The following is a 12,574-nucleotide window of genomic DNA, read 5'->3' as shown; positions in this document are numbered from 1 at the left end:
TCGCTCTGAGCCTGGTCTTGACTGGGGAGGGCGGGGTATAAATAAAAATTATTATTATTATTATTATTATTATTACAACAACAACAACAACAACAACAACAACAACAACAACAACAACAACAACAACATTTATTACGGTCCAGAGACCCAACAAAACATTGCAAATCAACACACAGTTCATACAGCCTACCTCCAGGTTAATTAATCATTTTGTTTAGAATATAGGGCTCATTTGTTCTTTCAGCCACCGATAGAAACTTTGCCACTGCCAACGTTCTAGCTTTTGTCCGGTCTTCCAGTAGGAACCTGACATAGTGAGCCTCTGATTTTCCCGGGAAAGGCACCAGCAGAAGTAGTATCAGATTTATTATTATTATCATCATCATCATCATCATCATCATCATCACTGTGATAAGCACTGAAAGTGTATGCATTTGCAGATACAGGCCTTTTGGAAGGAAAGGGGAGACAGACTAGAACATCAACTGGCTATGGTATTCCGGTTCATTGCTTCTTTCGTACAGTGTTGAGTTTCTATGCAGCTCTGTGCATCTGTTGTGGGACTTAGTTTTAAGATCACACTTTTGAATGGTTTCTCTATCTGCGGAAGCCATGCTTGGTATGCTGCTGTGACAATGTTTCCATAAAAAGATTAGGCACCTGTTCCCTCTGATATGTATTCCCAAGTGTGTTTTGAGCAAGCAGCTTATGCCATTCAATGCTGTCTTGGTTTCGCCAACCTTTCTGGAATGTTCCTGAGGAGAAGAGAGTTCAGTATATTTCCAGGGAGACCTTTTTCTCCCTGTGGCCATTGCAGGCCTTCAGGTAACCACTTCACCAAAACCCACCGATACCACCTTCCCAACTGCACCTACATGGTGTAAGGAATATCCAGTTTTTTAAAAGAGAGAGAGGAAAAAAAAATGTAGTGAAGGATCATACAGTTAAGATGTTCTAGGGTATGGACCAATTTTGCTATGCAGTCCTCTTGTAAAACCCATCTGTTGAATGGCAATATATAAATATAGCAAACGAATAATGTGTAAGAAACTCCAGACAAATAAACACACTAGTCTGTAACAGTAGGAAAACCAAAAGGCCCCCTGTCACCATAGCAACTTCATGACATACCATGCTATACACTTTGACAGGCAACAGCCTACTTCATTAGATGAGCAGCTGGACTGAGAATTGTGGTAGATGCATAGAAGTAAAATGTCAGGGTTGTTGGCATCTGTCTGTCTTGGGCAAGCTTGCCCCCGTGATTTAGCAAGTGTCTGAGTGAGGACAGCAGCCACATAATTTTGAGGGGTCCTGGCCCCCTCCTTGAAAAGTAGTGTCTCGCATTTTTCTCAATGTGGTGCACTTGAAGGCACATTAAAAGAGATGTTGGGCATCTTTTAAAAAGCAACAGTAGCAGCATATGTCTAAATTGGCAATAGTTTATGCCCCATATGAGAAAAGTAATATATCAACATTTCCATGTTTCACAAAGTGTCAATTGGTGTGGGTGGAATTATTTAAAATTCATATTGGACAAATACGATCCCTATCCCTTTTGCACACTAATGTGCTGTTCTAAGTCATGCATCATGACATCTTCAAAGAGGCCAGTCATAATTATGATGGATTAGACTGCAGAATTGGTCCTAGATGTAATCATTGTTTCGCAGATGCTACTGATGTGCCATGAATTTCTAATAAACTATGGCTGGTCCTGTGTGTGTGTGTATGTGTGTGTAAGTAAAGCTGATAAGTATATTGGCTGGAGTTCAGTAACTGAAGGGGGCAGGAAATACAAATTACTATACTTGGGGAAAGACTCTGCTTTGGAAGAGGTACAATTTACTTCACACAAAAGGGGAAGGGATTTGTCCAGCTATTTACAGATTGCTAATTCACCATTTTGGAAAGAAAATAAATATATTGAGCAGTGACACAACTACTCAATATATTGGTAGTGACCCAACTCCAACAGAAATCCCTAGATGACCTTCAAGTTGGCTGTGATTTCTTCCTTGCTAAAGGACATATTATCCATGTCCCAAACTCAGTTGAATAAGCCAGTTGACTTCCACATTGGCTAATTTCTCTCTCAGTTGTTCTACCATGAATGGTGGGCAGATGCTGATATAGAACTGGCACAATCCTTCCCCTTCTCAACCCCTGAATTTTATTTCTTATTTACTTGTGTGTGTGCACACGCACGCATGTGTGTAAACACACACACACACACACACACACGCATATGCATGCACTATAAGTAGTTTATAGACAACAAAAACATGAGAAACTTAAATACTATAAAAATACAGTTGCATTAATAAAAATATGAAATTATTAATAAATATGAACCAAAATCAATTTTACATCCTTCTGACACACCTTCCTTCTCGGCCGCCTGGGTTCTACTCACCCACCCAGGGCCCAAACAAACGCATAGTTCACCCACAAAAATCTCACAAAGGGTGCCTGGAAACTGTTAACATTGCCCCTAGTCTCTAGCCTTGGTGTTTGGGGTGGATGGGGCTTCCTATAGCTGTGTCCTATTCAGCAGTCAGCTACACTTTCTGTTAAGTTGTGGGCGAACATATCAGATGACACAGCGATTCTTCCAAAGCAGCTCTTTATTTGTAAGCTGGAACAGAACTGAGCTGAGGAGCTCAGTCAGCCTGCTTATATAGAGCTCCAGAACAATGTAACTGTTGCAACTTTCTAAAACTATCCAATCACTGAACGTCACTTTTGATCCTTCATTTGCATAACTATCTACAGTATCCCCCTGCTGGCCCAGGGTGAGAACTTCAGTACATAACACTTTCCATACCTGGGTCCTGCAGGTCTAGTGAGTTTCCCAGGGGGTCCCAAGGATGCAAAAATAACATCCCTCCACTCACTGTTCTTTCTCTGGCCTCTGCCCACTTCTCTTCCTCCAGCTGCTTTCCTGTCCCATGAAGGACAGTAAAGCAGGGATCTATTTAGGATTATTTTGGATCGCCATGCTTACCATACCATACAGATGTGCACTATATGAATGCAATTCAGAATTTTGAACTTGTGTGGGAATTGTTGGAATGAAAGCTTGCACTTTCAGAGGGACATACTTCAATATTTACAGTTCCACCTCCACCTATTGTTTGTCTTTATGGCCCAATATTAGATAAAGGGCACAAGTGAAAAAAATTAATGGGATTTTTTTGGGGTGTGGAATGCCTCACCCCAGCTCACTTATTAAATGCAGAGATCTAATACAGAGGACTTTCTAAGATGTTTTGGTTTTTTCTTCACATGTGGTCATTTTAGATAACTGCAAAAATTTGAATTTCTGTTTTCTTTTACTTTTTACATTACAAGGCAGAAATAACCATGGAAAGTGGAGCACAGCATTCAAACATCACACAGAAAAGGGAGCAAGCAATCTTTGCATGCAAATATCCTGTTTTAATAATTCAAGCAGGTGTTAATTAATCATATTGAAGCGTTCACATCCCATTTCACTAGCAGCAGTGTTTTTAATGACAAACTTCATATGATTTGAAACTTGGCTTGTCCCAAGATGGAGCTCACAGACCTCCAAATATAAGAAGAGCTCTGCTGGATCAGGCAAAAGGTCCACTAGTCCAGCATCCTGTTCTCACAGTGGGCAGTGCAATGCCTATGGGAAGCCCACACACAGGACCTGAGTGCAGCAGTGCTCCACCTCAACATCAACTGTGATTCCCAACAACTTGTATTCAGAGACATACTTGGGACTCTGAATTCTCTGTGGGTGCTCTTCTAAGCTTTGATGTTGGAACCTCAGAATGCTCAAAGCTGTTTAGTGCTGTCTTCTCCCCTGATGAAAGAGTGAACATCTGTCCAGCTGTGTTCACTGCTTTTGAGAGCATTTAAAAAACAACAACAACCCATCATCTGTTCAGTCTCAGAGCTGTTGAGTTCCATTATAGCATTGATTGTAATATCTCTCTTTTGGAAAGAGAGCTTGCAATTCTTAGACCGCTTCTAGAGTCTTCCCATACATGTTGCTATTCTCCAAGAAAGATGCACAGCTGTATATTTTTTGACATAATATACCGTATTTTTCGCTCCATAAGACACACCTTTTTCTTCCTAAAAAGTAATGGGAAATGTCTGTGTGTCTTATGGAGCAAATGCGTGGGCCCTGGATTTTTGCATTGGGTCATCCCAAATTCACCACCAGATCACATAGCATGTCCATGGCTATAGCCTGCACCAAAAAAATCATGCATCCACTGTTTTGGTGGGCCTCAATGGTGCAAAAATGTGGTTACAAAGCGTGGATCCACATGGATCCTCAGGATTTTTGCATTGGGTCACCCCAAATTCACCATCAGATCACATAGCCTGCACCACAAAAATCACGCATCCACTGTTTTGTTCAGAATTATTTTTTTCTTGTTTTCCTCCTCTAAAAACTAGGTGCGTCTTATGGTCGGGTGCATCTTATGGCGCGAAAAATACAGTATATCCCAGCACTTTTAGACACTGTCACAATTTCTATGAGGCTCTTGATCTAGGAAGGGGAAGTGCATTAGATGAAGTGTGTAATTGCCATGTGGGGTTGTGTAGCGTGCATCAAATAAACATGGATTTTCCCCCCTCCCCCATTCTCTCTTTCAGATACAATAGGAGGGCAGCCTTGTGGATGGCCCCAGAGTAGGCCAGATGGAACAGGATAGAACCAGCCATGTTGAAGGCAGTAGTTTGAGCCCATTTCTAATACCACATCCTTCTCATGTTTGCCAGGGAGAGCCTTTGTCAGTGAAGCTACAGAATGGGAGCCCACCAGCAGAGAAGGGCCAGGCTGAAGTCAATGGCGACCACACGTGGCTGCATTTCAAGGCCAACTATGGCATGAAGCACGCTGTCAGAGGAAATGCAAATAACAGAATAAGCCCAGACCTTCTGCAAGAAAAGAGAGAGTGTGGCAGGTATATGCAAAATGGTGGGATAAAACGCACTTTCAGCGAGCCTTCTCTGTACGGGCTTCACCAGAACAAAAAGCTTAGACAAGATGAAGAAGCAAAAGGAGGGAAAGAAACCTCTTTGGATGGCAGTGATCAACCGAGTGTTCCCAATTCATGCAGCGAGGAGGACTTGGTGGGTTTTAGAATGGAAGAAGATGCAGCTTCAGTTCTCATACAGTCCTCCAAAAACAACCGTGGTGCTTCAGAAACTCCTCCTGCTCCCCAGGTTCAGAATGAACAGGAGAGTGAAAACATGAATTGCCACAACAGGGACATTGCCTTGCTCTGCAAGAGCAAGGCGGTGTCAATGCCTAATGGTGCTATAGTTTCTGCCTCTTCTATGGAAAACATGCATGGTGAACTTCTTGAGAAAACGCTATCTCAGTATAATCCGGATCATGTGTCCATTGCAATGCAGAAAACCACATCTCTTACAAATGCCATAAACACACAGGCTGCTAATGAATTGACTTGTGGCACACCACATTCATCCCATACCTCAGGGCAGATCAACTCCCCACAAACCTCAAACTCTGAGCTGCCTCAGGTGCTAGATTCTGTGGCCACTGAAGTCCGCAGCACAGAAGACGGCAGTAAGATATCCACATTGCCAGCCTGCTACACTTTTCAGAAACCAGAACTGCAATTGGAGCAGCAAAAATCCGAAAATGCATGCCAGTCCCCTACAGAGAATACTGATGTTCCAGGAAACATGGGGCAGGTTCCCAGTCAAGATTTCTCACTGCCCAGTCAAGATTTCTCACTAAATCCCAACAGCAATATGAAAGCTCATAACAATAGCTCAGAGAGACCAGCAGAGCCAGCAGAGGAAAATGGTGCTTTGTTCCAACAAGACCCCATGTTCAAGAAGAGTTATTTCAGCCCACCTCCTGTTGCAGCTTCTTCTCCTCTTCCAGAAATAAACAGCATTCTTTCCATGAGTGTTTCAGAAGTGCATAACCATTATGAGACCCAAAGTCAAGAGACTCATTTGAAGAAAGAGAAGAATGGAGAGCAGCAGCAGCAGCAGGGGGAGCTTGCAGCACAAATTCCTGGCCTTTGCCAGCAAGCACTTAGTTCTCAACAGGGTCTTCAACAAGAGGTTCAGGTTTCACAACAGACTGGCAATGAAACAAGAGATCTGATGCTTTCTGCAATGGCATCAGGCATCAGGCAACAATATCCTGATGAACTGCAGTCAAAACTGGAGCCACAGGTTCAAGACACAGAAATAGTAGGAAGCAGTAAAGAGTTGCAACAACATTATCAACATCTCCTGGGCCAAATTAACCAGGAGACCATAACTAGCAATGAAAAAGACTTGGTGAAAAATCAGATGCATCAGTCACACCCTCACTTGCAAACATCTTGGACAGGAATATCTTCCCCTCACTTTCGCCCCAGTGAGTCTCCCCAAAAATCAAATGAGGTGCTCTTAAGGACAATGCTTCAGCTTCAGTCAAATTCAGCTGATCAGACCCATCCAAAAGAATATCCTGGGAGCCCCAATGCATCAAAGGAGGTTACAGGGCAAACTTGCTTCCAGAACATCACACAATGTGAGCAGATGCCAGCACTGTACAAGGGTGAGGCAACACAGCTGCCACCTCATCTTACAGCTGAGAAGCAAATGCAATTCCAAAAGCACTCACCACAGCCTACAAAGATGGATACTCTGCTCAAATCCCACGAACAGCAGCAAAATGCAAAGCACTTCCACTTTCAGCCGCAAGCTGAACACCACACTGAACAGTCCCTGGAGTCACAGATGAAGCCACAGCACTTAAATCTTCCACCACTGGAAAATGAACAGTTCCTCCGTTCACATATATTGCAACAGATGCTCCAGACCCAGCCAACACAGTTGCCACACAGTCCACAGCTAACCATGGGCTCCCAGCAGCAATCATTGCACATGAAGAGCAGAGAACTTCCTCAGACCTTTCCTCATTCCCAAAGCAGACAAGAGCAGCAGCTAGAGGGGACATCTTTCAGTCAGCTTAAATTGGAAGAATGTTTTGAAACTGCAAACAATTACTTCAAATCAACTGACTTCCCAATGCAAAACTCCCAGGTCAGGCCAGGACCGGTGTCCGATATGAACAGTAAAGATTCCCTTTACAATCATGCTTTCAAAGCAAATACTGTTATGAAGCATTCCTACTTGAACAACATGCACTTAGTCTCTGAGAAAAAAGAAAAGCCTATGAACACTGAGCTCTTTGCAGAAAATGTAACTCATGACTTACAGCATATGCAATATTACACACATAGTATGGCCCCCAAACAAGATGTGCCCCATTGCTTTCAGGAAGAAGCTTCCCAGTCTCCACCAACTTCAGCTGGACAACTACCCTTCCAGCAAACACAGGGATATTCTAATTTGACCAGCAACATGTGTAGCCCACAACCAGCCCAGATTCAGCAAAGGTACGTACCCTACAGTCAGCAATCGGCGTCCCATACAGGAGTTGATCAGAGAGGCTGCCAACTTCCAACTCAACCTCAAAGGGATTTTCAGAAGCATGCTGCTCTCAGGTGTCACATCTTAAACAGGCAAGAACAACAAAACAAATCTGACACCTGTCACGGTGTAGGACACAAGCCTATTAAAGCTGAAGCTGGCTCCAAGTTGAATGTCTGCACCCCTCCATCAGCTGGGCAGCTGGAGAACAAAGCGTGGAAAAAAACAATTAAACAAGAGATTCAGCACTTTGGTTGTGAGAACATGCAACAAAAGAGTATAATCGAAACCATGGAGCAGCAGCTGAAACAGTTTCAGGTCAGAACGCCCTTTGATCACAAGTCCCTTACTATCAAATCACCGAAACATGTGAAAGTTGAAACTGTGGGACCCATCACTATTCTGTCAAGGAATTCCGCCGCTGCAGATTTCAACAGCCACGCAGCCTCTTTAGATCAACAGCCCATTCATTCCATTGAAAAAACACCAACCAAAAGAACGGCTGCTGGAACAGCTCTCAATCATTTTTTAGAGTCACCTTCCAAGTTATTAGATACTCCTGTGAAAAACCTACTGGACACACCTGTCAAAACTCAGTACGATTTCCCATCATGTAGCTGCGTTGGTGAGTTGAGTTTGATATTTCAGGGTTTGTTTTTAAATGAATACGATAATACTATTCTGCTATAATTTTCCAAGCCCAGCCAGCTCCCTTCCTCACACCACCCTTCTCCCCTTTCTACTATAGCGAAGACTTCCCTTGTCTTCTCAAATAAATGTCCCAAACTGCATTTCTCAGTTCACAGGTTGGAATTTCTTATCCATAAAATTATAAGTATCTCAGGCTCTTGCAGTTCCAGCCACTCTGTCCTTCAGTTTCCTTCATGGAAAATACTATGAGTTGAATGATGCTATACAACATGTGGTTGGCTATGGAATCATCCTGACTCCATGATCCACTCTTCACTTGTCTTTGGGAGTGGTTTATGGTGTATAGATTTCCCCACAATCAAATATGGGCATAAAAAGATGGCTGGTTCGCTACATTCTGAGCAGATTATATGGGTGTGATTGGACAAGGTGAAGGCACATGTGGAGTTGAGATCCTTGCAGGTATGATTTCTCCTCTGAAGGTATCACCTGAACAAGGCCAGAAATGCAAGATGATTTCCTAGGCAAACAGAATGGAAAACTGTCTCTTTGAAATAACCCGTGCAAGTAAAATGAGGAAATTGCATCTAGTTTTGTCATGGTGAATTAGGACACTGGAAAAGTGTTGTTGCAGAATGACTTAAGACCAAATTGCACATAATAGAAGATAACGTCTTCATAAAAGACCTTTGGCATAGCACCACATGTAAAGCAAAGGGATAGAGGTGTGATTTAATGTATTAAATAAGTGCATTGTTTGAGGGTTCTGAATCCTCCATTTGTGGTCCTTCCCTCTATAGCCACTGCCCTTTTCTCCAGGTGGGCTCTCCCTCTCTGTATTGGCATCTGGCTATGGGGTACAGAGGGTGGTGCTGTGGGTTAAACCACAGAGCCTAGGGCTTGCCGATCAGAAGGTTGGCGGTTTGAATCCCCGCAATGGGGTGAGCTCCTGTTGCTCGGTCCCAGCTCCTGCCAACCTAGCAGTTCGAAAGCACGTCAAAGTGCAAGTAGATAAATAGGTACAGCTTCAGTAGGAAGGTAAACGGCGTTTCCGTGCACTGCTCTAGTTCACCAGAAGTGGCTTAGTCATGCTGACCACATGACCCGGAAGCTGTATGCCGGCTCCCTTGGCCAATAAAGCAAGATGAGCACTGCAACCCCAGAGTCAGCCACGACTGGCCCTAATAGTCAGGGGTCCCTTTACCTTTACTATGGGGTACAGAAGAGCAGCAGGACATTTAGCATCCTCTTCTATTGTACACCCCATTGGTACATCCCCATGCCCCATTTTATTTGAAACATTTCAAGATGCATGCAATTTGGGCCTGAACAGTTGTCCTCCATGTATGTACCACAATGGGAATAATGGACACAGATGCATGAGAATCTTTCAACGCATAGTACAAAACTTTGCTCTGCCTTTATAGAACTGGTCACACTGAGACATTTGCATTTTCAACAGATGGTTTTAAAGGAATTTATCTGAACCCCAATTTACCTTTTAAAAAAATTTAATAACTGAGCCTTGGGGTGCATATATAGATAGCAGGAACTGCTGCAAAGCTAAAAGGCTAATACTATCAATGAAAATCTAGACTCATTTCCAACCTTTCTTTATGGTCGAACCAGATGTAATAAAGCAGGAATGGGGAACTTGTGGCTCTCCAGATGTTCTTCTTGGACTTGAGCTCCCATTAGCCCGAGGCGGTGTGGCCAGTGATCAGGGAAAATGGGACTTGTGGAGTTGAGATTGGAGGGTCATAGGTTTCTTGCCTCTGTAATAAAGGGATTTCACCTTCCAATATTTCTGCACCAAAAAAGCAACAAGCAGAGGTGCTGACATATCAAAAGTCGAAAATATGCCCTATCTGATTTTCTTCCATTAGCTATTCCACAGCAATAACTTTTATTGATTCCTGATGGTAACGGGAACAGATAATATCCTAATTGGCCCCTATTACAGTAACTGTATTAACCATGCCTTATATAAAAAAAAAATATCGTTCATCTGGCATTATGCATTAGAACTGCCCCAAATATTGCTCACTCTCTTGTTTGGTACAATAATTCCCTATTTGCATTTTTAAAGTTTTTTTTAAAAAAACGATTCCCAAGTGAAAATAGTAACGCTTCCCCTAGCCCTTCTATCAGTCCATGTATGATCTGGTGCACAGATGACCTGCCAAGAGAATTTTTTCCTGAAGTGAGCAAAATATGTGTACAAGGTGAACCTATGCTTTTCTATGTAATATCTTTTAAAGACATCTTCAAAAGCATACAGTGTTAACCCTTTTTGTTTGTTTGTTTGTTTGTTTGTTTGTTTCTGTCTTCTTTTAAACAGAACAGATTATCGAAAAAGACGAAGGCCCTTTCTACACCCATCTAGGAGCTGGCCCTAATGTGGCTGCTATTAGAGAAATAATGGAAGAACGGTAATGAATTTGCTATGGCACACGGCAGATTAAAATTTATCCATTGTGTATGTCAGGATTTCCACACACACACACACACACACACACACACACACACACACACACTTGGTATTTGCACACAAAGAAGACCACAATTGCATACTCCCAAGTAATTATTTGGTAGGCTGGCTCTTCCTGCTTTGCCAGCACATTGCTATTCACTGGAGGACGACAACATTTGACAGGTCGGCTGGCTTGCTGTCCTGATCTGCCCACTCTGAGGCAGATGCCAGCAACAGGGCCAGCATGCCAAATTAGCGAATTGGCATTGACTGTAAAAGCAGGAAAGGACCTAGCATTCCCAGTCAGGCCACCACACATGCCAAGGTACATAGGGGAGATGGCAAAAGGCATATGCAGCTCAAGGAAAGAAAACCTCAAACAGGCTACTCCACCAAAACAAAACAAAAACCACAACACAATTAAGAGTTCATCTTCCTTCTGTTTATTTACGCTAAGGAATCTAGTACCATCTATTGAATTCCATAAAGCAGGCATCCCCAGCCTGCGGCCCTCCAGATGTTTTGGCCTACAACTTCCATGATCTCTAGCTAACAGGACCAGTGGTCAGGGATGATGGGAATTGTAGTCCAAAGCATCTGCAGGGCTGAAGGTTGGGGATGCCTTCTATAAAGGAATAAATGACCTGTTTTGGCTTGGAAACTTGATCATTATTTCTACAGCATAGTACCCCTCCCCCCTTTTTTTTACAGCACATTAATCTGATATGCCGGGGTGAGGTTTTTTTTCCTGTTCTGTGTTGTTAGAATCAAGTGGCAGCCAAACAAATGCTATATGCAGATGAGATTTCATTATATGTAAGGCACACATAATTGAAATTAGCTAAATTCTGGACTCTAGGTCTTGTTTCTCTTCAACACAAATTTAAGGGGGCCTTTGTTCACCTAGCAGCAAATTTAAAGCACAGTCCACCTTTTTTCAAGACATTGCCTCCTTTTCCTCTGCATACTTACATTTCCATATATGTTTGATATGATAAAACACGAGATTATCAGATGTAAATGACGAGCAGAGTCCTTTTTCAGGTAATTAGTTCAATGTTTAAGCTTCTTTTTTTCTTAGAGCTGCTGTGCTTCAAATGCTATACAAATAGCTTTAGCCCTGTAGGGCAGGTCTTAATATTCTTCTAAGATCACTTCATGCCTTTATTCTTTTGAGCAAGGAGATCAGATAGATACATCATATAGTTGTAGAGTTGGAAGGGACCCTGAGGGTCATCTAGTCCAACCCCCTGCAAATGCAGGAATCTCAATGAATGTATTGTCTCCTGAAAAGTATGGTGTGAGTTTCTTGAAGCATCGTGTATACACATAATAGCTACAAGTAAAGGATGTGATTTGATGAAGAATGGACAAATAATGGCACAAGGCTGACTCGACTCTCTCTCTCTCTCTCTATACATATATATATACACACACACACACACACACTGCATGTGAATCTCTGTTGCTCAGTTCAAATGTTAATACTTACTTTTATTCATTTGTTTGGATTTTTAAAGGTATGGACAGAAAGGCAAAGCCATAAGGATAGAGCGGATTGTCTATACAGGGAAAGAAGGCAAAAGTGCCCAAGGATGTCCTATAGCTAAATGGGTAAGCCTTTTTTCCACTTGATCATATAAAATATATTTTTAAGTTTAATAAAGAATACTAGTATTTGTTTGCTGTAAATATGCAGATCATTTTAAAAGAGAATATTACCATTTTGACTTTTTTTAAGCCTCTGATCTAGGATAGATGTCAAAAGAGGTCTTATAACTTTGAAATGAGTTTATATATATAAAAAAATACCTAAACACAGACTGTATCTCAAAGTTCACGGCTGCCCAATCATGCAAAATTTGCAAAACAAAATGTATACAAAGATTAAATGTAACCTAGTAATAGTATTGGACTGAGCTAAGGAAAGTATAGTATTTTGGAAATGTACCTCCAATTAAAGGCCTCCCAAAGTTGGGAAATACCTTGTATTTATTT

General features: G+C 42.2%; 1 protein-coding gene across 2 annotated transcripts in view; it reads left to right on the top strand.

Moving 5' to 3' along the window:
- The window catches only part of TET2 (tet methylcytosine dioxygenase 2), a 74,244-nt gene that overhangs the window by 43,959 nt on the left and 17,711 nt on the right, over positions 1 to 12,574 (top strand). The window contains exons 2-4 of one of the 2 annotated variants that reach the window (XM_081876615.1): positions 4,768 to 8,077; positions 10,445 to 10,535; positions 12,097 to 12,190. In XM_081876615.1, coding sequence (XP_081732741.1) covers positions 4,876 to 8,077; positions 10,445 to 10,535; positions 12,097 to 12,190 — 3,387 coding nt within the window. In that variant the 5' untranslated portion in view covers positions 4,768 to 4,875. Of the gene's footprint in view, positions 1 to 4,641; positions 8,078 to 10,444; positions 10,536 to 12,096; positions 12,191 to 12,574 lie in introns of both variants that reach the window. The other variant, XM_081876614.1, reaches the window with a different exon arrangement.

The sequence above is a fragment of the Podarcis erhardii genome (genome assembly GCF_964252035.2).
Source record: "Podarcis erhardii genome assembly, chromosome: 9".
Lineage (NCBI taxonomy): Eukaryota > Metazoa > Chordata > Lepidosauria > Squamata > Lacertidae > Podarcis > Podarcis erhardii.
Note: the sequence above shows the minus strand (reverse complement) of the source record. Positions and strands in the feature narration are given on the sequence as shown.